Source organism: Bos taurus, chromosome 2 (assembly GCF_002263795.3).
Source record: "Bos taurus isolate L1 Dominette 01449 registration number 42190680 breed Hereford chromosome 2, ARS-UCD2.0, whole genome shotgun sequence".
Taxonomy (NCBI): domain Eukaryota; kingdom Metazoa; phylum Chordata; class Mammalia; order Artiodactyla; family Bovidae; genus Bos; species Bos taurus.
The window spans coordinates 120,197,348-120,221,173 of NC_037329.1; the positions used below are offsets into that span (position 1 = coordinate 120,197,348).

Genomic DNA, 23,826 nt, shown 5'->3' on the forward strand with positions numbered 1-23,826 from the left:
TAGGTATTTATGGAGTCCTTTCTGTGTGCAAAGTGTTATGGGAGATACAAAATTTTATAGTACGTGGTATCCTCATGAAGCTTGTCAGTAAAATTGAGAATAAAATTTATAAGTTTTTGTTTTAATAACCTCACATCGGGTTTCAGATATGTCAGTGATTACACATAAACTAGCGTCTTTGTTCTGTGTTCAGAAGGAAAAGCAAGTCTCTGTTTTTTTGTGGGCACTGTCAGTACAGTGAGCCCACGCACTGTCTCATCTTCCTCACAGAAAACTAGAGTTGTAAACCGTGAGAGGCTTGTCTGCGACTAAAGCCAGTCTTGTTTGGTGAAGATTGTTATGTATTTCGTACAGTTGATCTGTGGGCAGAATCAAATGCAGGATTCGTTATTTTCTTGAAGTTATTAAGGTATTCGTTCTGTTTAAAATGCAGACACTGGAAAAGGAAACAATAATAGACAGTAAACTTTAAAATAAATTAGTAAAGAGGAAGGACACACAATAATAGTCACTTATATAGTTTCCTTTGATCGTTATGATGGCCCTATGAGGTCAGTGATGTTATCCATATTTTACAAATGAGAAAAATGAGACTTGGGTTAAGTATCTGATCTGAAGTCTCAAGTCAGTTATAATTGACTGGATTAAGTGGAGGAACCAGTATTGAGACTCAGGTTGGGTAGGCTGTAAAAACCACCTTCCAAAGCCTACATTCTTTCAGTCTTCTGTATACCCAAATGCATGCCAGGATGCTCCAGTTTTTCAAAGTGTTTGTTTACCAGACAGGCTATATTTATTAAACAGATGCATATATAATGATAATCATATCATCTGATTATGTTGAGTTGATATTTCAGCCACAAGCAAAGATCTTGTATTAGTTGGCCTGTGCTCTCTTATTACTGTTAAATTAAGACTTTTTTGAATTATTAGAAGTAGCTGTGCACGGGTACATATTTGGTTCAAGAAAAGTTTGTTGAATGAATTTGGGGCATAATAGTGTTCTAAAATGACTAAAAAAACCTTGCCCTTAGGGAAATAAGACATGCCCAGGAATTTCTAATACAGGGAGGCAGTTTAGGAGGTGCATAAATAGCTAGAGTGCTTTTGCAGTTCAGAGTGAAGGGATTCATTTCAGCCTGGAGAAGCCTCTTTGGGAAGGAGATGGGTTTAAGATTGAATTCAGAAAATTTGAACAAGTGATGAGAGGAAGGAATTCTTGGAAGAGAGAACAATAGAATTAAAAAAAACTATCCATGTCATCCTAACATTCCTGAATCCACAAAAATTTTGATAGCTTGCTAGACATTTCAGGTAAAATGGCAGCCATAGTGTTATGAGCAACTGGTTAAGCACTTAGGATCAGAGAAGAAACTGAACTCTGGGGAATCAGCTTTCATTCAGGATTTTGTTCAATTATTTTAGCATAATTATAACTACTTCTAGCATTTTTCTTTCCCACTTAAAAAAAATATGTGTGAATTTTCCCAGCTTGTACAAGGAGAGTTTTTGTTTTCTTTGGGCATATATGCTAAGTTGAACAGTTCGATCATCAGCATCATCTTGGGTTAATGCTGCTTTATACTCACCAGTGTCATGTAAGTCGAGGCATTGGGAAGTGTCCCACAATATTCCTCACAGAAAAGTAGTTACGTTTTGAAACTAATGATGCTAAAGTAGTATTTCCCACTAGTCCTCGGTCCTAGTATTTGACACTATTTAAAAGTTCTTGAGGTGACTAAGAAAACTATATCTTGAAATGAAAAAAGCGTTGGACTCGGGGATCACAAGTGTCATTCATTCTGCTGCTTGACTGTGAGCTGGGGCAAGTTCTGAAACCGTTTTCTCAATTATAAAGCAAAGAAAGTAGTCGAGATGATTTCTAAAGTCTTTTCTGCATTCCATGTTCTGAATCTAAACATTGATTTTTTGGTTTCAGTTGAAAGTTTTAAAAATGCAAGTTGCCTTAAGAGAATGAAAAAAAAAAGTTTTAATACTATTTCTCAACCTGCCTATTATTTCATCTCTGTTGTGATTTGGGTATAGAATTCTGGCCATAAGATTGTAGAGAATGGCTCTCAGATTGGTGGAGACCAAACTGTTAATAAAGCAGTGCTCCACTGGAGGATTGGGGGTGATTGGTATGCTCTGTCCCCACCACTTCCATCAAGTCCTTATTCACAGTGAGCTACAGTTTCTAGAAGGCGAGCTTCATTTCTTTGCACTGTGTTAGAGTGGGGAAAAGATTATTGCTCGTTGTATGCATAGGACCATTCACTGACCCAGATCCCTGGGTATCATTAAGCATGGCACTCGCTGAGGTGAAATACTGTGATGAAGTCCTGCAGATGGCTTCGTTCCTAATTTCCTTGTAACATGAGATGTTTCCCGTGTTTCTGTGCTCTAGAGGATTGAGAGGCACAGCCATTTCACACAGTCTAGGGTTTCTTCTCAGTTGCTATCCACATCCGGGAGTGTGACCTGAATCTCTGTCTGCATGGTACCTGTTTTTACCTGCACATTATGGAATCTTGCTTCATGTTTATTTAGAGCGTCTTCAGCAGTTTCTTGGCAAATACCAGCTGTTTTCTTCAGACTGTTACACATTTTTTCTTTACTTGTAAAGTGTGCACTTGACTGCCCAGTACTTTGTAGGTGCTCTCTGTGAGTTGCAGAGGAATAGGAAAGTAATCAAGGGCTTCCCAATTGGGAAGCGCCACTAGGCGCTAGTGGTGAAGAACCCGCCTGCCAATGCAGAAGATGTCAGAGATGTTAATTCGATCCCTGGGGTGGGAAGATTCCCTAGAGGAAGGCATGGCAACTCACTCTAGTATTCTTGTCCTGGACAATCCCATGGACAGAACCTGGTGGGCTACAGTTTGTAACGTCCCAGAGAGTTGACCACAACTTGAGTGAGTTAGCATGAACGCATGCTTATGCACAGGGAAGTAATTTCTTATCAAATCACTAGTGAGAAAAACAGAAATAGTGTGATAAATATAAATAAGCATACATTTTATAGAGAAATATGTATATTTTCTAACAGGACTGTGAAGGAGGAGTAAAGAGAAATTTTATAGCTAAGAAGAGAGAATTAAACCCTGAGTGAGGAAGCTAAGGCCTGCTTGGTTTTTGGACCATCTGGGCCTTAGCAAGGGCACCATGGTATGGAGTAGTGCCTGCGGTTGATTCTGTCACTTAATGCTCAATAACTATTTCTATAGAAATAAAGTGTACTTTAGTGTAGCTAATGCTGTATTTTGGCAGTAAACCTCTGATCAGGAAGTGCCCAAACTTGCAGTTATAAATAAGTCTTGGGCATGTACTATAGAGCACAATGACTAGTTAATTCACAATGTTAATAATACTGTATTTTTTTTTTAAGTGATTTGGTTCAAGCTGAGGTTATGTGGCCCTGAATATACCTCAAACCTAAGTGGTTTTTATTGTGTAAAACAAAGTCCTCCTACAGCATGTGGTGATTCTCCTGCGGCTTCCACAGGAGGATGCGTATTGACATTTTACCAACTAAGGCTCCTGGCTGAGGCTGGGCAATTCTCGCCTAAAGAGTTTATTCTTGTGTCAACAGTATGACATTATTCTTTTATCAAAACAGATAGTCTGCTTCCCTTCTAGATGTTGTTCTTCCCCCACAATCCCCAGAATGAACACCTGTCCTCCAAAAAGTAGAGCCTCTAGCAGAGTGTCTTCCGTGGTTATGCTCTTCTCTTAAATCTCACATTCACCCAAAGAAAAAGAAGGCGCCTCTCTTGACTCTGCTGTCTTCTCTCTGCAGGTGGAGCAGTTCTGGAGGTTTTACAGCCACATGGTGCGTCCCGGGGACTTGACAGGCCACAGCGACTTCCATCTCTTCAAAGAAGGAATTAAACCCATGTGGGAGGTGAGAACTGAGAGCCTTAGACTGTTTTTCTGAGGAAGTTTTCTGTCTTTCGGGGGGTTTTTGTTTGTTTGGTTTGGGGGTTAGTGCCAGGTGTTGGTTAAAGTCTTCTTTGAAAGCTGCATAACAGTTTGGTACATCCTTGGAAATGGGAACTCTAGGAAAAAGCCCCGATTCCATTGTTCGTGTGGATGGTTTTCAAAGGTTGTTTTCTCACTAACATGGTGTTAGAGCAACATTGAAGGATTTTTTTGCGGGGGGGATTACTCTTCCCATAGATGGGGAAACAGTGGAAACAGTGTCAGACTTTATTTTTTTGGGCTCCAAAATCACTCCAGATGGTGACTGCAGCCATGAAATTAAAAGACGCTTACTCCTTGGAAGAAAAGTTATGACCAACCTAGATAGCATATTCAAAAGCAGAGACATTACTTTGCCAACAAAGGTCTGTCTAGTCAAGGCTATGGTTTTTCCAGTGGTCATGTTTGGATGTGACAGTTGGACTGTGAAGAAAGCTGAGCGCCGAAGAATTGATGCTTTTGAACTGTGGTGTTGGAGAAGACTCTTGAGAATCCCTTGAACTGCAAGGAGATGCAACCAGTCCATTCTGAAGGAGATCAGCCCTGGGATTTCTTTGGAAGAACTGATGCTGAAGCTGAAACTCCAGGACTTGGGCCACCTCATGCGAAGAGTTGGCTCATTGGAAAAGACTCTGATGCTGGGAGGGATTGGGGGCAGGAGGAGAAGGGGATGACAGAGGATGAGATGGCTGGATGGCATCACCGACTCAATGGACGTGAGTCTGAGTGAACTCCGGGAGTTGGTGATGGACAAGGAGGCCTGGCGTGCTGCGATTCATGGGGTCGCAAAGAGTTGGACACGACTGAGCAACTGAACTGAACTGAACTTCCCATAGACTAGTTTTATGTGTGTGTTATACATTACCATAGTATACATATGGTTAAAGTGAGTAAAAATAAGCTTAGGGGCAGTCACCGGAGACCCAGAGCTGAGCTCTATGATCTCTTTGCTGTAGTCCCATCTTTTCTGTGCTGATGCCAGAGCATTCTTCCAGAAGACAGACATGATCACACACACACATGTGCTATGCTGTGCTTAGTCATTAGTCACTCCATCCTGTCTGACTCTTTGCGACCCCGGACTGTAGCCCACCAGGATCCTCTGTCCACAGGGATTCTCCAGGCAAGAATACTGAAGTGGGTAGCCATTCCTTCCTTCAGGGGATCTTCCTGACCCAGGGATCGAACCCAGGTCTCCTGCATTGCAGGCTGGTTCCTTACCATCTGAGCCACCAGGGAACCCCCGCCCCTGCCACACACAAACACACCTTAATTAAAAATCTTATGCAGTTTTCTGTTGCACACATGATCTTACTCCTAATTACTTTTCAGCACTTGTCACCTGTCCTCTCTAGACCCTCCCTTCAGTGTAGCTAGATCTTCCTCTTTGCATCTCTGCCTCACAGTCAGTGTTTGCACATAGCCATGTCCTTCCCAGTGCCCACAGAGCCCTTCACCTGGCTAACTCCTGTGTCCCTTACAACCCAGCTGAAATGTTTTCCTTTTCCTGGGTGTTTCTGACTGTCTTGTTCTTCATAAACTTCCTGTATGTATCTCTGTTACAGCGGTACTTGTCAGACTGCACTACTGCAATTAGTTTTCTTGTTTGTCTGCTTCACTAGACTGGATCTGGGTAGAGACTGTGATGTCATGTCTGTATTTGGGGACATGGTGACACTTGATAAACTTTTAGCAAATGAAGTAAGGAATGATCTGTGTTTGAAATCTGACATTATTTCATTTTGATGTAGTTTTCAAAAAAGAGGGTTGGTTGGTTGGTTTGTTTTGGCCACACTGTATGGCTTGTGGGATCTTAGTTCCCCGACCAGAGATTGAACCTGGATCCTGGTACTGAAAGTGCTGAGCCTTAACCTCTGGACTGCCAGGGAGTTCCCAAAAGAGGATTGGTTTAAAGGGTCTGTGTGGCTGTTTTTCTTTAATGGCTGGTTGCAAGGATCCCCACCTTGTGTTTCTTTTTTCTCGTTTCTTCCTGTAGTCCTACCACATTTTCCTATAGAGTTGAATAGTTGGAAAACAGCAAGACTTCTCAGTGATCATGGATCCTTGGCCCTAATGCTATGAGACCATATTTTAACTTTTAATACTTTTTTTTTTTTACAGGATGATGCAAATAAAAATGGCGGAAAGTGGATAATTCGACTGCGGAAGGGCTTGGCATCCCGCTGCTGGGAGAATCTCATCTTGGCTATGCTGGGGGAACAGTTCATGGTTGGGGAGGAGATCTGCGGGGCTGTGGTCTCTGTCCGCTTTCAGGTAAGCCGCCTCGCGGGCAGGTCTGCTTTCATGTGTGTCACCTCTGCTCTTCTCACTGCCTCCAGTTTCCTTTGATGAATCCTTCTGTCGTCCCTCCTATAGGAGGACATTATTTCCATATGGAATAAGACTGCCAGCGATCAAGCCACCACGGCCCGCATACGGGATACGCTTCGGCGAGTGCTTAACCTACCTCCCAACACCATTATGGAATACAAAACCCACACCGACAGCATCAAGTATGTGTTGTGGGGGATTGGGGGGGTGTGGGGCGTGTCCCTGAGTTCAGCAAAAGTAGGTCCTTAGTCGGGTCCAGAGGAATATGGTCTTCCAGGAGACTGACTTAAGGAGAAGGGACAGACCAGTCTTCCCCCAGTGCTTCTGTCCACTCATAGCCGTTCTCTGCTGGTGCGGTTCTCTGCCTGCCTGCACCCTGGGTGCTCTGGATGAGAGATCCCTTTTGCAGAGTCCCAGCTGAACCACCTGGGCTTGCTGTATTCACACAGGCTGTCTTGTCTTTAGTTCACTAACCACTGTCTCAAAATGAAAGACAAAGTGCTCTTTTTCTTGCGGTTTCTAAAATAATTTCACTGAACAGTGAGGCCCTCCTCCCTGTCTGTCTCTCACTCCACTTTTGCATGTCTTTTTAACTTGTTAGCTTCAGTCTGCTCTCTGTCCCGGGAAATTGACTTCTTTACCAGGAATGATGACTCTATTTCCTTGTGTGCAGAGCTGAAGTCGAAGTGGAAGCAGAACAGTGTGTGTGTGAGAGTAGACTCTAAGGGGAGCAGGAATGCCAGAGGGGAAGTTAGCTCAGCAGTCTGCCTGAGACTCAGGGGAGTGGAGCTGGACGTCCACAAGTGAGAATCACTGGCCGGGGTTGCTCCTTCAGTGACCAAAGATCATAAATAAACTCAGGGTGTTATAGACACATTGTGGGGAGTGGCTGTTAAGAGTTTTCTCACATGTAAAGGGAGAGCAAGCCAGCTAGGAGTCAGGACCTATGGGTGTAGTTCTGTCCTTTGACTCAGATACCACTGCGTGCCTTTGAAAAGTCTCTGCCACTCTGCTTCACCTGTCCCATCGGAAAAGTCGGGGGTAAGAGGGCTTTACTGAGCAGGTTTGTTTGTGAGGCTGATTCAGTCTTTGTAATTGAAGGTCCTCAGATGGGGAATGCTCTCACAGGGTCAAGGATTATTGCTCTCATCATTGTTAGTAATAACATCACCACGCTGTTATTACAAGCATTATAGTAATGAGCCCAACGATGGCGCTCAGGCAGATCGTTTGGGAATCTTTTCCCATGCATTTACAGATCATGTTGTGGGTGGAACTGGCTCATACCAGCTAAGCTCCAGTTTTTAACTGGGAATGCTGCCATAGGAGGTGGTCTGTCTGAAATGGCTGGGTGTGGCTCATCACAGCCACCAGCAGTTATTAGCCATTACTACCCTGAGGGCTTGCCTTGGCAGCCCTGGGTCAGCACTGTTTTTCTCTTGGCAGGTTTTTCTTATTCTTTGTTCTGGAATACAAGTAGTTTCTGTCCTCCAGCCAGACTCAGTCTAGGCTGGAGAGGTCCACACCTACTTTTACTAGGTCTCTTGTGTTCAGTGTTCCCAAATGCCCCACCCCCCCAATTCCCCCACTCCACCCCTAAGCAACCTTTTCACCCGGATAGGAAAGGGAAAGAGAGATTTTTCAACTCTCCCCTCTCCACTGTTCTCCCTTTCAAATACCCTGAAGCAGCTCTTCCTGACTTCTGTAGCAATGTATACAGGTCCATAGAGTCTAGGCTAGCCTTGGGGCTTGGTGCCTTAGTCTGCTGCTTGCTGCTTTATCAGAGGTCTGCCTAGTCCTCCAGCCCTGCAGCCACAGGGGCCAGAAACCCCTCCTTGACACCTAGATGCCACTTTCCCCTCGCGGCTCCCTCTCTTTCTCTCCCAACATGCCAACCTTTTGCACTTCCACTAGAATGCCAGGCAGGCTGGGCTCCCAAAGGCTCCTTTTTCAAAACCTCTGGAAGCCGCGGTTGAATGTGCCATGACCCTCTCCCTCTCTGGATGGCACCGTCATTGAAGCCGGCGTCATCGGAGTCTCTTGTTCTGTTGGTGTGCTACCTGGAAGATCCTTCCGTCCCGGACAAGAGGAATTGGAAGAGCATTTTATGTTTTAAGAACAGGCTGACACGCAGCAGCTACAACAACAGCTGAGATCACTTAATAAATGGTGCTAAACTAGCTTGTCTCATGCTCTTGCTCTTTATGGTGCATCAAAGAAGTGGCCTTTCAGACTGACTGTCACCATATTAAGGAATGGCACAGACTTCTCCGTGGAGGGCCATCTGGGGAATGCAGCCTCATTTCCATAAGCCCATGGTATCACATCACACGGTATTTTGTTCCATCTCCGCTGAGGTCTGACACTGAGGTGACATCTGGCTCTCAGAAAGAGACCCCAGTTTTTTTGGTATTTAAGTTTCCACCAGTCATGCTGAGGACAGGAACAGAGTGATTTCTGATTTAGAATTCAGCTCAAAAGTCCATCAGGTTGGAAAGGGGGATCCTTGACCTTCGCTTGGCTGACTTCATTTGTCTTACTTCAAAGACATCTCTTGCTTGGAGGTAAAGCCCTGCTTCCGTCTGTGTGCGGCTGTGTGTGTAGAGCTTCCTTGCTTTGTGTAAGTGGGCTTTCCTCACCGGCCAAAGCCTCCCAACCGCAAGCTCTCTGCCAGCCTTTCCCCTTCTGTTCTCCCCTTGGAGCCAGCTCATCTTCCTCTCTGAGCTCACCCTGCATACACTTCGCAAAGTTCTAGCCCTTCCCTTTGCCCAGTCCCTAGGGTTGTCGTGCACCAGGACCTGGGGGTGGGGACGTGTCTTTGTCCTGTGTGACTTTGCTCCTTAGAACATCTGACCACAGCATGGCCCAGCCCCCCATGTGTTTTTGAGGCTCAGCATGTATGTGCTGCAACTTGGCCTTCAAGCCCCTAACCTGCATGGAGAAATCTAGCAAGGCTTAATGTGACTTTAGGTTTTCTGTAGAGCTTCCACCCAAACCATAAATAAACCACTTTTGCCCACACTAGGCCACGTGGCCTGATAGCATCTGTGAAGATGGCTGTGGGCATAGCGTGGAGTTCTCCAAAGTGGCTGTGCTGCTCCATTTTGGCAGTGATGCCCTGAGCTGTGCCATCTGACCGCCCATCCGCCTCCATGAGGCCTGGGATCCCACAGACCACACATCAGGACTAGCACATGAGCTGAGCATCCTGGAGGTGGCTCTGTCATTGCTGCTTTTTGTGATCACTTACCCCAAATTACTTAAAAGTTCCTGAAAGATGGAGATGGTTGATGTGTGGAAATACATATTTTCTATGTTTTCAGCGTTTGTCAAAGAATGACGTTCTATGGCCCTTTCCCTCTTGCCTTCCGCTGTGATGTCCACATGTATTGATCTTAATTTCAGCTAATATAGCTGGTCCAGAGGTTGAGCCTGATGCCACCTACCAGTGTAAGAGTTGATCAGAAAGCACCAAACTGACCTTGACCCCTCTGAGCCTTGCCACATCTGAACGGAAGCCAGGACTGTTCTGCTTTGTCCTTCCACCATGGCTCTTCCACAGGCGTGGCTGTGTTTGAGCCAAGGAACAACAACTGCTTGGACTTGAGAATTGAAGGGACATGAGGAGGAAAGAGCAACACTTATTCTCTCCCACGTACTCTGGAGATGAGGGGTCCTGGAAATGGTGAGGGGAGTGTTCTAGGGGTGGCTCAGCTTTCTCAGTCAGGTGTCCCTCCCCCTTGCTGTGTTTCCATCCAGTCTCCAGCGTCCTATCTCAAGTGTCTCGTTCCCCAGCCTTCCTTCATCACACTGCTCATGGCCTTTTCCTGCTGCATTCCTTGCTAGCACCCCTTGCTGAGCTAGGAGGTGACTGCTGCCGCTGCGCAAGGGGCATGGTGAGCTGCTTTGCTGCAGAGGGAACACTGCTTGCTGCCTCACACCCTTGTTTACTGCTAACAGTCAGTCCCTTAAGGGTGCACGGGCCCACTGAGAAGTGGGAAAATGGTCAAATCAAGTGTTAGGTGTGTGGCTGAGGTTTCAGAGATTTGGGTCCTTGCAGGCGGACAGCCTCATAACACAGCCAGACTTGCACCCCAGAATCATGGGACCACCAGGAGAAGAGTTGGGTCGACCACAGGGCCGTATAAAACAGCAGTCTTTTGTGAGGAAATTCCTCTTTGGAATAGTCTGTTGAGTCCTTTTTTGCCTCTGGCCTGGGATGGGAAGGGGAAGACAGGGCCTGTTACACTCGGTGGGCCACAGTGTTGGGAAGACTGACCAGGCCCCTCTGCACAGAGAGCTGAGGGTAGGTGACTTGTCTTTATTCATTTGTTTTAGAGGAGAAATGGGTCAAATTGTGGGGACTCCACCACATCTAGATTTCATTGTATTTAAATATTGAACTTGGTAGGCAGGGACCAACCATCCCTTCTCTTGCCACAGCTAAATTGTAGCTGGGGGCGCTGCATCACCCAGCATCATTGCTGGCCAGGCTTTGCTTTTGGGAAATGTCCCTCTACGCTGATGTGCAAGGTAAAGCCCAAATCAGCAGGAGGCCCAGCTCATCTGTAAGCGTGAGGGCCAGCCGAGGGCAATGCTGTGAAGCGGGGCTGGGCCAGAGTGGGGGCAAATGCAGAGTTAAGGGATGAGATTTCTGCCCTTAGAATTTGCTCGCTGGTAAGCCAGCTGGTAAAAAGTGGTCTTGAAAGGACTCATTGTTACCCTGTCATTTGAATCTGTTTAGAATTCCCTGTAGGTTGTATTAGGATAATAGGGGGAAAAAGTGTTTTTAGGAAACTCAGTTTACATGCCAGATATAACATTTAACTTGTTCTTTGTTCACCTTTCAAAGAAACAAGTTTTAAAATTACATATATGCCTGGGATGCCAGGTGGAAAATAGCCAGAACATTCGCACCTAGTTTCAGGCGGTTGGTTTACTTAGTCAAGCATTGAAAACCAGTGATTGTACCAATGACTGTGAGCAGTGATTTTATCTCCACTGAATCCACCTGAGGAAATTTCTTTGCCCAGATTCTTCATGTTGAAGTTTTCCATGTAAAGAATATACTGCTGAAGAAAATAGGAGGGCAGTTTAATGCTAAACTGGATTAGAGGGGAACTCTGAAATCCCTATTTCTGTAAGTTCTTGACATAGAGAACTTCCGTTTGGACTAGTGTAGGCCTTTCTGGAAACTAAAGGATAAATGAGGTGAACCTTCAACACAGCCATGCAGTTTCTTGTTGACACCTAACTTGCTTAAATATAACTTAAACCTCACTCTTAGAATGAGAAGAGGGGTTTCCTGGGTCATTGCCTGGGTGTCAGATTTTGCTTTCTCTTTATCTTCACTTGGAGTTGAAGAGTGAAATGACCTCCTGCCATCACTGATGGACTCAAAGTTCATCGTGTTACCATCTCTCCAGAAAGAGCTGTGAAACATGTCTTTCCGTGGAAACTGAGTTTGTGAACTGACAAGACACATGCTTACTGAGCGCTCTTAACGTTTTCCTTCCATTCAGTGAACATACATGTATCTGGATTTTGGCGATACTCTGAAGAAACCATTAACTGTGGATCAGTCTCTTGTTCTGAGAGCTACATCATTAATTTATAAGTGTTGCTCTTCAAAAGGGAAATAACTAATGAAACTGATGTGATGATTGCATGCAAGAATGAATTTATTGGGCCAGGTCTTTGTTTCATCCCTTCCTATTTGAAAAAAGAAGAAAAGCTATCTGTAGGAGACCTAGTGATGAAGTGTAGTTTAGTGACCATAATATTAAACCTGTAGTGAGCAAATAATTTTAACATATTAAACCCTATATGTTGTTACCATGAGTATTTCACCCCTTTAAGCCACAAATGGAATAATTGACGGTAAGGGATTTTAGATTCGAAGGCACCAAATTACCCATTTTATGTATAATTCCCAGGGAAGTTACCTGACAGTTTGTCCCTAAGTGGCTGAAAAATGGCTCAGGCAAAAAGGAAGGACGTCAGCTCCTCTCAGAGAACTTAAGGTGGGTCAGGGCTTCGGAGGCACGAGGGAGCCTTTCTCCTGGTGTCTGGCCTGCAGCCACCAAGGCTCATTCTCTGTGGAACGTCATCCAAGAGACTCTGCCCCTCAGTCACATTCCTTATCCCTTCCTAGCTCCAGTTTCTAAATTTAGGTAATAAGCATTAAAGTTGCGTTGAGCATGGGTCCTGGGCAATTTCAAAGGAGTTTGGTCCTTGGAAATGCTGTGGCACATACAACTTTTTAAGATAATCATTACTTGTGTATTATCAGAAACGCATGGAACCTGATACGAATTTGGGGTCTGAGCTGAAAGGTTTGAAGTATGGAAGCAGATGAAGCAGTCTTATTTCCTCACCACGTCTTTGCATCAGCATCTTAATGCTGTTAGGTACTTGCCTTTACCTCATCAGGGTGAGGCCTGATGGAGAAAAATCATTTCTGCCTCCTGTCCTCACATCCCCAAGACAGAAAGCGCTGCTGCCCCTCACCTCGGTGAATGGGAAGTGTCTCCCATGGTGTGTGAATTTAATCTGACCTCCGTGGCCTCCCTAGTAGACTTGTGGAAGGAGTGGCTGGAAGGACGTGGAAGTCCTTTCGGGGACAGTGAGGGCCAGATGGGCAGTAGCACGAGCCAGAAGTGCCAGGTGCCCCTGAAAGGTGTCAGCCACCCTGCTTAACCGGAAAGTCTAGGCAGGGACCCTCGCTGCTGTGCTTCCAGGTATCAGTGGGCCCCACCTGACCTTGAGGGTATCTGAATTGGGGTGTGGGGTTATCTTGTCTGCTCTCTGTTAAAAAGCCTCTGATCTGAATGTGCTGTTGTGTTTTTTGTCTCTGGTTTGCCAGGGCCTGGGAGGAGTTTCATGGCCTGGTGAACAGCAGCGGCCGCTGATCGGACGCTCCCCCTCTGTCTCTCACACTCAGGGTAGGGCCTCGTCTATCTTACTCCGTAACCCTGTGATGTCCCTCCCAACCGTAGGACCCTCCTCCCAAGGGCTTGCCCCTCCCCATCTGCCCCTAGGCTTATCTCTGCCAACACTGAGCCTGTTCCAGGCACCCACCGTCTTGGAGGAAAACACTGAGTCCAGAGCTGCTGACTTACCATCCTCCCTGGGTCATGTGTCTCCCAGTTAACCCCTGGGCAGGTCGATGAGCCTCACTGCACCTCTGCTTTCTGATCTGGAAAGTGAGGTTCCACAGACTAATATCTCTGGTCTCTGGATCCTGACATTTCATGACTATAAATGGACCAGAAGTCTTTTTTTTTTTTTCAATTCCCAGACATGACCATGTTTAAGCTATCTGGCAGTGTCCTGTGACTAATAGGGCAGTTCCTCTGGCCCCTGTATGACTTAGGCGAGAGGTGTGTCTCATTTGCTGGTGGTATTTATCAATTGTGAGGAAACAGTGATGGAACCTCCAAGTTTCAAAGGCTAAAGTGAATGGTGGGGGATGGGGGAGATTTCAGGGCTATGTAGGAAGCATGGTTCCAGGTGGTATTATGGTGAGACCAACACGTGTTTGCTGGCAGAGAGGGGCCCTGGGATAGCAAAGGCTGGGTCAGCGAAGCATTCCTTTTAAGAATATTTATATTTCAGTTAAGGGAGTTCCCAGTCCATGTCTGTCTCTTTAGCAGAAGGGATTGGATGAATTTATTCTGGATGAGAGGAATGGCTACAGGGACAGGGTCTGCATGTGCCTGGCCCAAAAGCACATCCCTGGACGTTAACTATCCCCGCCCCCAACCCCCCGACCCCATCCCTAAGAAATGGAGGATTTCTCAAATTGGAAAAGAACATGCCAGCTGTAATAGTTGTTTCAGAACTCCGCTTCAGAACAGGAAGCAAGGGAGACTTTTTCAAGGAAAGGAGACCTGCCTTCTTCCCTAGATGAGCCAAAGAGTATGACCCTGTGAGGGACAGAGCGAGTGGCTGGGGTCTGAGTAACAAACAGTCCTGGAGTTCCTGTACACTCAGGCCACTCATATCTTTTTTTCAAATAGTTTAATTCCTTCATCACAAATTCAGTTTTTAGATGATAATGCTAGGTTTTCAGAATTGAAATTCAAAGGAATTCTCTGTAAAGTATACTCAATATAGAATTCTAAGATGGTGGCTAGTATATCAAAGAGGGATGAAAACATGTATTAGTTCTAATACCGACACGTTGATTTGTAGGCTGGGAAATAGCAGACATTCAAAATACGTCCGTAAGTAAAATTTCCAGAGTCCTGGTGCGATACAGGACTTCCTTTAACAGCATTACCATATATAAAATTCCTTTTTTTCCTGCTTTGAAGATCCCTAAAATTAGGATTTTTACACTGAATGTGATAAGAAAGGTTTTTGTCATAGTTTAATGGCAGTGTTTACTTCTCAAAGTACATAGAATGATGGTACCTTTAAAATTCAACAGCATCTTAGGTTCCATGGGCACCTGGGAGGGGGCTTTAAAATGAAGTTGGAAGAGACAGAATAGAAGAAAACTTAAAATTATTCATTCTCCCTTCAGCTGGCACTAGATTCCCCAGGAAAAATACCTTTGAATTTTTTTGAAATTTGCATAATTGCTATTTTGTAGGCTCTTTGTTCTTTTTGTTGTCCCACCCCACCCCATGTCATTTTTATGGGGCAGGCTTGAGGGGTGCATTCCTTCAATGGGTTAAGTATTCTCCTTGAAGCACAGACTTGGGAGAATGAGAGGAGTGTTCGAGTCTAAACAAAAAACCCAGCTCACTTCCCTGTCACAACAGACTTGAGAAGGATTTTTTTATTTCATGTTTTTTGATTTTACCTTGAAAGTGTTTAACTGGGTGTTCCAAGAAGGAGTACATACCAGCTGCCATTTCAGAGGCCCCCTAGGACTTTAGCCTTCTCGTCCTCCCTCCCTTTTCTCCAGCCAAGTAAAAGGAGTAAACTGCTAGTTAAATAATTCTTAAACCACAAATACTTCTCCTCAATTTATCTGCTGTTTTGTGCCATTCCATGTAGCTGCTGATATTTTAGGACTGTGTCATGTGACCTCTATTAGCGTTACAAATAAGCATGGCACTGTTAACCATAGCTTCAGCAGAAGTCCCAGTTAGCTGCCGGGAGATAGGGGCGGAGATTCTGGGCCCTGTATGTCTAGACTGGCATGCGCAGAGCAGTGGTCTCTACTGATGGGGAATGAAGTTGATGTGGTCACTTGGCAGAGATGAGAGATTGAAGTTTACCCGAGTGAACCTAGGTGGTTTGCTGTTTGATTTACTATGCAGGGAGGGAGCGAGGAGGAAGCCAGAGCTGGCCTGGGCTGGCAGCTGAATAGCCAGAGAATGTTCCTTTGAGACCATGATGTAAAAAGTGTTATCATTTCCTTCTGAACAGTCTTATATATTATTGAAAACCACTGAAAAAACAAAACTAATAAACCTTCCCAGTCTGCCCATCACAAGGTGCTTGTAGGGTCTAACTTTCCAGTGCTCAGTCTTAATTGTCTAAATTTTAATTTGCTTTTAAAAGAACAGAAACCCATCTTTAGGGGGGAAAACAAGTTGCTTGTGGCCTCTGCCACTTCCTGTCTACCTTCTCCCTTCCTGTCTTCTCGTCTGTCTGTGCACTGCAGTCTGGGGTGAGGGACAGCTGAGCGTTAGTTCCCAGCTGCTTTTGAGGTGAACACATTCCTCAGACTAAATTTGGCACCAGGCTGTTCTCAGCCCACTTTTTTTTAAAAAAAAAAAAAAAACAAAGGCTGGACCTGAGGGGCCCACTGCCACCGGCCTGCTTCAGCCTGTCATCAGGAGCCTGTTGCCCACCCTCGTTCCTCTCTGTTTTTCTTTTATATCAGATTCTGGAGGAAAAACAGCTGGATTCTCTTAGCTCCGCTACTCTGTTCTTTCCCATTTCTGTTTTGCAAATAAACTTTAAAATGCTTCTGATTTCTTAGGATTTCTGTGAAGAGATCTATGACAGTAGAATTAAATATTATCTCTTTCTGAATGGGAATGCGTTGTAGAGCTCTTAGTTTACCTGCCACCCGAGAGAATTTGTTTCTGGCGCAGCTCCAGCACAGCACAGGAGTTCTCTCAGAAGATAAGATGCCCTGCTCATGGGAACAATTAATCCTAAGAATGCTCTTCTTTACATCACTAAACAGCTGTGAAAGGACTGAGTCCAGATATTTGCCTGCCATTTCTCCCACTTCAAGACAGATCCTTCTCCCATAGTCAGAAGATTCTCTGATTCTGCCTTCCTGAAGCTCTGCCTTTCTGATCTCCCTGTTGATTGACTTGTGATCCAGTTGATCTGTGGGGCTCTTCCCCACCCAGGGATCAAACCTGGGTCTTCTGCATTGCAGGAGGATTCTTTACCATCTGAGCCACCAGGTGGCCCATGGGGATCGAGATGGCATCAAAGGGGAAGAAGGAAGCCAAACAAATCCTTCCCTCCTAACCACGTCTTTGTTTTTAGAGGTGTTCCCATCATACAGCCCTCAGTATTGCAGCACAGTGTTCCTGGGGGTACTCAACTGGCACACCTCAGTGACTCCTGCTTTTCTGTCTTACTATCAGACGCCTCCTTCTTCGCTAGCTATTTGCGGCACCTCAGGGGAGTCTGTCCTGTTAGACGTCCCTTTAAAAAGATGATCACTCCTCTAAGTTCTCTTTGTGTTCAGTCAACTCCTTAGATGGGAATCATTCAAACTCTAGTAGCATTGATCATGGAGCTGCATGGTCATGCGTGTCAGTTACAAAATTGCCAGTGGGCTTTTGAGATAATATCAGTTTCTTCCCAGCCAGAGTTCACCCATGCCAGCTCCGGTTTCCCTCTCGGTGTTCTTATCTGCAGTTAACTTGTCTGTGTAGTGAGGGCTGTAAGTTACTGTCAGCCTGCCACCATCACGGGGGAGACTTGGTTAGCCATTGGCAGGAAGACGCTGCTGTTTGGCTGGGCTGAGCGTACGTTTTCGTCAGTATTAACTCTCTCCAGTCCAGTTGCCAGATACCCAGACAATTGTAGCAATTCTCCGACAGGTCAATGAAAACCAGAGCTTCTAGAATGTGCCATTAAAATTAAATGGAGGAAATGATTCCAAAATCAGATTAATGAGAGATTATGTCTCAAAAGTTCACACAAACTTAAGTCTGAAGCCTGGGGCCAGAGCAGTAGGTGCAATGACTTTTAAAGCCCCTTCTAGCCCTGAGATTTGGGGATTAAAATGGCTAAGGTGTTGGATTTCTAGGCTGAAACAGGAGAGGTTACTAGTGGGCAGCCAAACCTGTCTGCATCCCCTAGAAGGCAACTAAGAAGATATCTTGTGATCTGTTACACGCACACTTGCACACACACGCACACATGGATGTACATGCCAAGTTTTTAAAATGAAGGGTGTCCAGATTTCACCTCCTGGAATATCCTTTTGTAAGCAGCTGTCAGTTTTGAACCAAGGGATTTCTGGTTGGTTGGTTTTTTTTTTGAGTATATAATACAAATTAATGATTCAGGTTTTAAAACATTTTCTGTGTGCATATGTGTGTGTAAGAAAACCAAAAAAGAGGTTTCCCTTCCACTCGTTCTCCATCGGCCCAATTTCCAGAGTCCCCTTCCTCTGCCAGCACACGCCCCAGGTAGCCACTGTTACTGGTTCCCATGGAGCCTTACAGCGTTTTAGTATGTATGGCTTAACTCGAGGCAAATAAAAACCATATTTCCTCCACCTCTGCTTACACAGACAGTCGTGTGTCACGTGCACGTGCTATTCTGCACCTTACCCTATTGGTCTCTCTGGGAGAAAGACTTCTTTACAGAAGTCTCAGTAGAGAGCTTCTTTCTCCCTTTTTAAAAGCTGCACAGTATCCCATTAATATTTAGTCCCCTGTTCACATGCATTTGGGTTGTTTCTGACCTCTTGCTATTACAGCCAGTTGAGCCCAAGCATTTGAAGGGACTTGTGGGGCAGGTGGCCATGCTGGCATTAGATGAGCAAGGAAGGAATGTCCCAGGGTGTCAGGTGGGCCCCAGAGCTGCCGAGCTCAGGTTTCCCCCTGTGTGTGTGTGTTGCCTAGAGACGACACTGTGTATTGAATGCTCTCTTTTCTCCCATTTTTTCTTTCAGGGACAATTCAAGCTTTCGAAATACAAAAATCACCTTGTGAGAGTACACAAGCTGGCAATAATCCTTTCCTGTATGTGTGTGTTTGTCCGAAGTGGATGGGAGGTCTCCGGCTGGCCCCTCCATCTGCTCACTGAAGGGACGTCCCCGAGCTGCGTGCTCCCCTTTTGCACTCATTCCTGGAGGACGGATTCCGCTAGACACCCTCCAGCGTCGCTGACTTTATAAAGCGGAAAAAAACGGAACACGTGACTTTGTAATAGACAGACTTTTTTTTTTAACGGGGTTCTGTTGGGGGGGAGTTCAGCCTTTTGTCTTGATGTGTGCTGTCCAGGTGCCTCCCGGGCACTCTGTCGTGCTCGCCTCTGCTGTACGAAGGGTGTCGTGACCATGTGTACAAGCCAGAGCTGTCGACTGAGAGTGAGCAGTATTACGAATGTCTGTGCATCCAGGAAAAGCGTTTTGTTGGAGAGTCCCAAGATAGCTATAAATGCTCTCTTCTAGATCTGCCACTAAATTATTGGGACATTTTGTTTATTTCACACCTTTGTCCCCCAAGGCCACCCTTTCGGAACGTGTGTTACTGATTCTGTAGTCTCCTGCCTTATGCCCTCCAGTCTTCCCTCCTGTGGGACTCTTTCCTTTTAGGCACTGCTGCACTTAGAATTGTAACCAGTGGACCACACAGGTCTCACTGAGGCGGCTTAGAAGGTATGATTGTAAATTAAACTGCACCAAACTGCAGTTTGATGAGGAGCGAGGTTGTATTAGGGGTTCCAAGGGCAGGATTTGGAGCTGAGGGCAGTTTCTGACCCAGGTTCCCAGATGGGCAGGACCTGTTGTGTCCAGCCTGTTGTTGTGGGTTCTTGCATTCCCCTCATGCAAGAAGGGAAGCAGAAGTTGGCTGCTGCCAGGTGTTAACATGGTCAGTTCTGTGATCTCAAAACTAGGACATCTGGAGAAAAGGTGACCGTGATGGACGGCTTTCTTTGCACGGCTCTGCCTGTCTGCAATGGTAGAGAAATCTGCTGTCAGTCCTCATCATCTGGTAAATATGTTAGCTGGTGTGTGCTGATCCAGGAAGCCCAACACAAACCTTGTGGGGTGTTGCAGGCAGGCTCTAAAAATGACTAGGCACACGCCACAGAAGCCGGGTGATCTGACTCCAGAAGGACTGAAGTCAGAGAGGTCAGAGAACACCTAGGGTTGGACCAAGTGCCGAGGACCAGTCCTCAGCAGCCTCCGAGGAGTGCCATCTTACTTGGCTCTTGTGAGCACAGATTGCAGTACCTTAAATTAAGGCCTCCCCTAAAACCTATCCTTGCAGGCCAGGGTCCTTGGCCACCTGGTCTCAGAGAAGTCATAGGAGAGTAACAGGCATTTCCTTCTGGTATTTATATTAACTCTTCCTACTTTCCAGCTCCTGAACACTCTCATTACCACTGTCTTGGGGTGCTTATTCCTAAAAGAACAGAGGCGTATAGGGGCCAGAAGGGAGGTGCTTCCATTGCAGGTGAAATTAGATCAGAGAAGTCTAGCAGCAATTTAAACTCCAGGAGTATGAAGAATGAACTCTAGTGCCCAGACAGTTGTGAAGGGCTCAGACAAATACAGGAGCAACATTGGCCCAAGCAGGGAACAAACGCTGCCTCCTGAGTTTAGACACCAGGGAGGTCTTCACTTATGCCTAAACTCAGATTTGCCCTGAAAATCCCAAAGAGAGCGGACGTTTGGATTTGCCCTCTGGGCATCTACCTGACTGACTGTTAGCATGTGTGTGTGGGTGCATATGTTTGTTACATGTTCACAAGTGAAGGTTTTGTCAGATCGAGTGCTTAGTTGTCCATACTTGTGTTTTTGTTTTTTGGGGGGCGGGGGGGGGTCTCGTTTTAATTTCTTAGTCTCTTGTGTTTTCTAGAGCTGCTGATGTCACTCCCCGCCCCCCACCTTCCTCTTTGTCTTTGCAGTATTTGAAAGTTATTTTTTCCCCATCAAAAATATGCTGGCTAGAACAAGAGTTATTTCTGCTAAGCAGTGTCTTTCCCTAGAACTCTCCAGATCTTCTGCCTAACAGCTTTAAATCAGAGATCGAAGAGTCAGTTCTCCAAACCACCTGTTTTCCACACAAGCTTACGAGGTCTTTTCAATTCCTAATGACTCCATGGACCTCTGTGACGCTGAGACAGGACACAGTTGCAGTTATGGTATCACCATTTCCAGAGAAAAAGGGAAAAAAAGGTGCACCAGGCATTTGCCAACCTAGCAGACGTGTTGGGTGGCTGCTGGAGGTGGGGCGTCCAGTGTGCCCAGGTGGGCTGTTCCCAGGACCCCCAGACACTGGCCCCACGCCTCGCCAGTGCTCTTTTCCTCTTACCCTCCTGTTCATGTGTGTGTGTGTTTGCCCTGTGACATTGGCAGTGACAGTTTTCCACCCAGAGAGACGCTTGTGGTCCACGATGCTCCAAGAATGAATTTCCAAGTATTTGCCAGTGGAGGAGCAGAGGCTGTGACAAGAGTGATTTAGTGTTGCACTTTCAGAGCAATTGTCTACTGCGGTAATAAATGGAAAATATCAGCAAGGACCTGGTTGTGGACTCTTTAATACAATGGAAAATGGGGATACTAGTAGTGTTTTGCTTCCTGCTTCTGCCCTTCAGCACGTGAGTCTTTGTTTTAAGTACATTCCAGAACAAAATACGTGGAAGAGTCCGGACACTGCCAGTATCATTTACATGAATGTAATATCAGAAAGCTGTTCTCTAATTGATATTAATTGCCAAAACTTAATTTACATTTTTAATACCAAAATATAGTTGTTAATTTTAATTCTGAATTTGGAATGAGGAGTGTTGGAATTCAAAGATTTAGATTTGGAAGTAAGAAACCACCCTGGGTCTTAGCCTGGAATGTTTTATTTAGCCCAAAGGTGGGCATGTAGCGCATTCCAGTGGCCATTGCTGATGTGAAATACCAAGGGACAATGAAACTTAATGCAGAGCCTTACAAAAGATTTAAAAGTGTAGTTTTGAGACTGCATTTCAATAGAAATTTCCTGTCTATTCGTCATGTCCAAGTGGAAACATAAACCAGGCGAGTTATTTTAACAATATGAACCAATTGTTGACTCAGCCACTAAAAAGACCTAAAGGAGACAAAACCAAGGAGGCGCCTCGGGGTGGATGCTGCTCACCTGGTGCTGGTGTCTGAGGGTGGAACGAAACTGGCCTGAGCTTGTTCAGCTTCAGGAACACATTGCTACCACTGAGATGAGGCTGGAGCTCATCCCTTCTCCTCCAGCACTCAAGTGCACCTTGCTGCAGAAATCCAATGGTCCGCCAGCTGCCAAAGTAGAAGTCTCTGCTCAGGGAACTGAGATCCCACAAGCTGCAAGGTGGTGCCAAAAGAATAAGGAGGAGAAGAAAAGACTCCCTTCTAATGAGGGAATGTGTGGAAAATAAAAAATAGTAACTGTTAGTGGAGAAACCTGACAGAGACCCTCTTCGCCAAGTGATCCAGGGTCATGGCACCCCTGGGTCATGTTGACATCATGTGTGCTGATAAGTGTCGAGGACACTTCATCTCTGATGTCTTTCCCCCCAAATTCATAACCTGTCTACTCATGAGAAAACATCAGATAAATCCACACTGAGAGACAGTCTACAAAATACCAAAACACTTGACCAGTGCTATTCCCAAGGGTCAGCATCATGAAAGAAAAGGAAAGATCCAGAAACTATCAGATTGAGAGAAGGGAAGGAGACATGACTGATTAATGTGGAATCTTGGGCAAGTAAAAAGAGGACACCAATGGAAAACGTGGGGAAATCTGAAAACAGCCTGAAGTTTTGTAAGGAGTAATGTATCAGGGAGGGCTTTCCAGGTGGCGTTAGTGGTGAAGAACCCACCTGCCAATGCAGGCGATGTAAGAGAGATGCAGGAGGTGTTCCATCCCTGGGTCAGGAAGATCCCCTGGACCAGGGCATGGCAATACACTCCAGCATTCTTGCCTGGAGAATCCCATGGACAGGAGCCTGGCAGGCTACAGTCCATAGGGTTGCAAAGAATTAGACACGACTGAAGTGACTTAGCACACTCACAGTATATCAGGGAATTCCCTGGGGATCCAGTGGTTAGACCTCTCTGTGCTTCCACTGTAGGAGGCACAGGTTTGATCCCTGGTAGGGGAATTAAAATACCACATGCCACATGCATGCCCGCCCCCCAAAAAAGCAGTGTACTAATGCTCACTTCTTAGTTCTGAACAGTGTACCATGGTTACATAAGATGCTAATACTAGGTGAAACCAGGTGAAGTGTATATGGGAACTTTCAGTACTATTTCTGCAACTCTTGCATAAATCTAAAATTATTTCAATATAGAAAACCTAAGAAGTTTCTCGAGGGGCGATGCTCAATTTGAATGCCCAGATCTTACTCTGTGGTGGCGCCTGGGTTTCTGCTTCCCAGAGCAGGTTCCAGCAGCTCCATCAGTGCCAGCACCAGGGGGAATGCCTGTTTTCCACCCACCAGCCTCCACCTTCCCCAATGCCTGTGCTAAGTCAGCACTCAGCCCGCAATTCCTGTAGGTTTCCAGCCTGACAGTAAGTCAACATGAGCCCCACCTGACACGAGCGAAATAGTTCCATGAGCTCAGATTTTTAAAAATGCTTATAAAGCTGAACAGAACCACCCCCACCCTAACCACAGTGGGAGGGGAGGAACAGTAAGATCCAAAGGAGCAGAGGGTGAAGAAAGGGGCCCCAGAGAGCGGGTGTGACTCTTAAAGGGCCAGCAGAAAGGACAAGGTGGGAGCCCCAGGAGTGGGAGGCAGAGCCCTTCCCATCAAGGAGCCTCACAGATTCCCCCCACCAGCCCTGCGGGGGCTCTGGGTGAGCCATACAAGGCAGGGGGCTGGAGGCCAAAAGGAAGGGGGCACCCCACCGGCTGATGGGCCAATGGTAAGACTGTCTTCTCCTAAGTTAAGGCTTGGTAAGATGGTCACAGGTAAACCATACCAGGGGGAAAGGCAGGAAAAGGGCACCATAGCAAGACTGGACCTCTAGAACAACCATTGATAAGATGTAAGTCCCAAATGAGCACAGGCCCACCAAAATGATCACAGGCAACAGAAAGGATCATTTAATTGATGATCAGAGCATAAAAGGAATAAGGGCCAATTGGTGTGAGATCGTATTGTCAGAGGAAAATTGAACTGTCTACCCAGCATGGAAAGGGTGGGCCCAGCAGCATGGGAGCAGACAAGAGCCCAGAAATATGAATGCTCAGCACTAAGCCAGGCAGGAGATAGGAGGTGTGTTGATAACTGGAGAAGATCAAATCAGATCAGTCGCTCAGTCGTATCCGACTCTGCAACCCCATGAATCGCAGCACGCCAGGCCTCCCTGTCTA

The 23,826-nt window shown here is 45.9% G+C and overlaps 1 protein-coding gene and 1 long non-coding RNA gene across 7 annotated transcripts in view; one reads left to right on the plus strand and one right to left on the minus strand.

Moving 5' to 3' along the window:
- The window catches only part of EIF4E2 (eukaryotic translation initiation factor 4E family member 2), a 30,951-nt gene extending 9,951 nt beyond the window's left edge, over nt 1-21,000 (plus strand). For 2 of the 6 annotated variants that reach the window (NM_001206416.1, XM_059874534.1), the window contains exons 4-7: nt 3,797-3,901; nt 6,100-6,252; nt 6,355-6,491; nt 8,224-8,489. In NM_001206416.1, coding sequence (NP_001193345.1) covers nt 3,797-3,901; nt 6,100-6,252; nt 6,355-6,491; nt 8,224-8,296 — 468 coding nt within the window. In that variant the 3' untranslated portion in view covers nt 8,297-8,489. Of the gene's footprint in view, nt 1-3,796; nt 3,902-6,099; nt 6,253-6,354; nt 6,492-8,223; nt 8,490-13,174; nt 13,254-18,421 lie in introns of those variants that run through there. The other 4 variants (XM_010802425.2, XM_059874538.1, NM_001075795.2 and 1 more) reach the window with 3 other exon arrangements.
- On the minus strand, nt 106-14,074 carry LOC112443174 (uncharacterized). The gene is made up of 2 exons (XR_003031490.2): nt 13,431-14,074; nt 106-436 (listed from the first exon to the last, which is right to left on the minus strand). It is a non-coding gene; the product is annotated as an uncharacterized lncRNA (long non-coding RNA).
- Nucleotides 21,001-23,826: the final 2,826 nt, after the last annotated feature.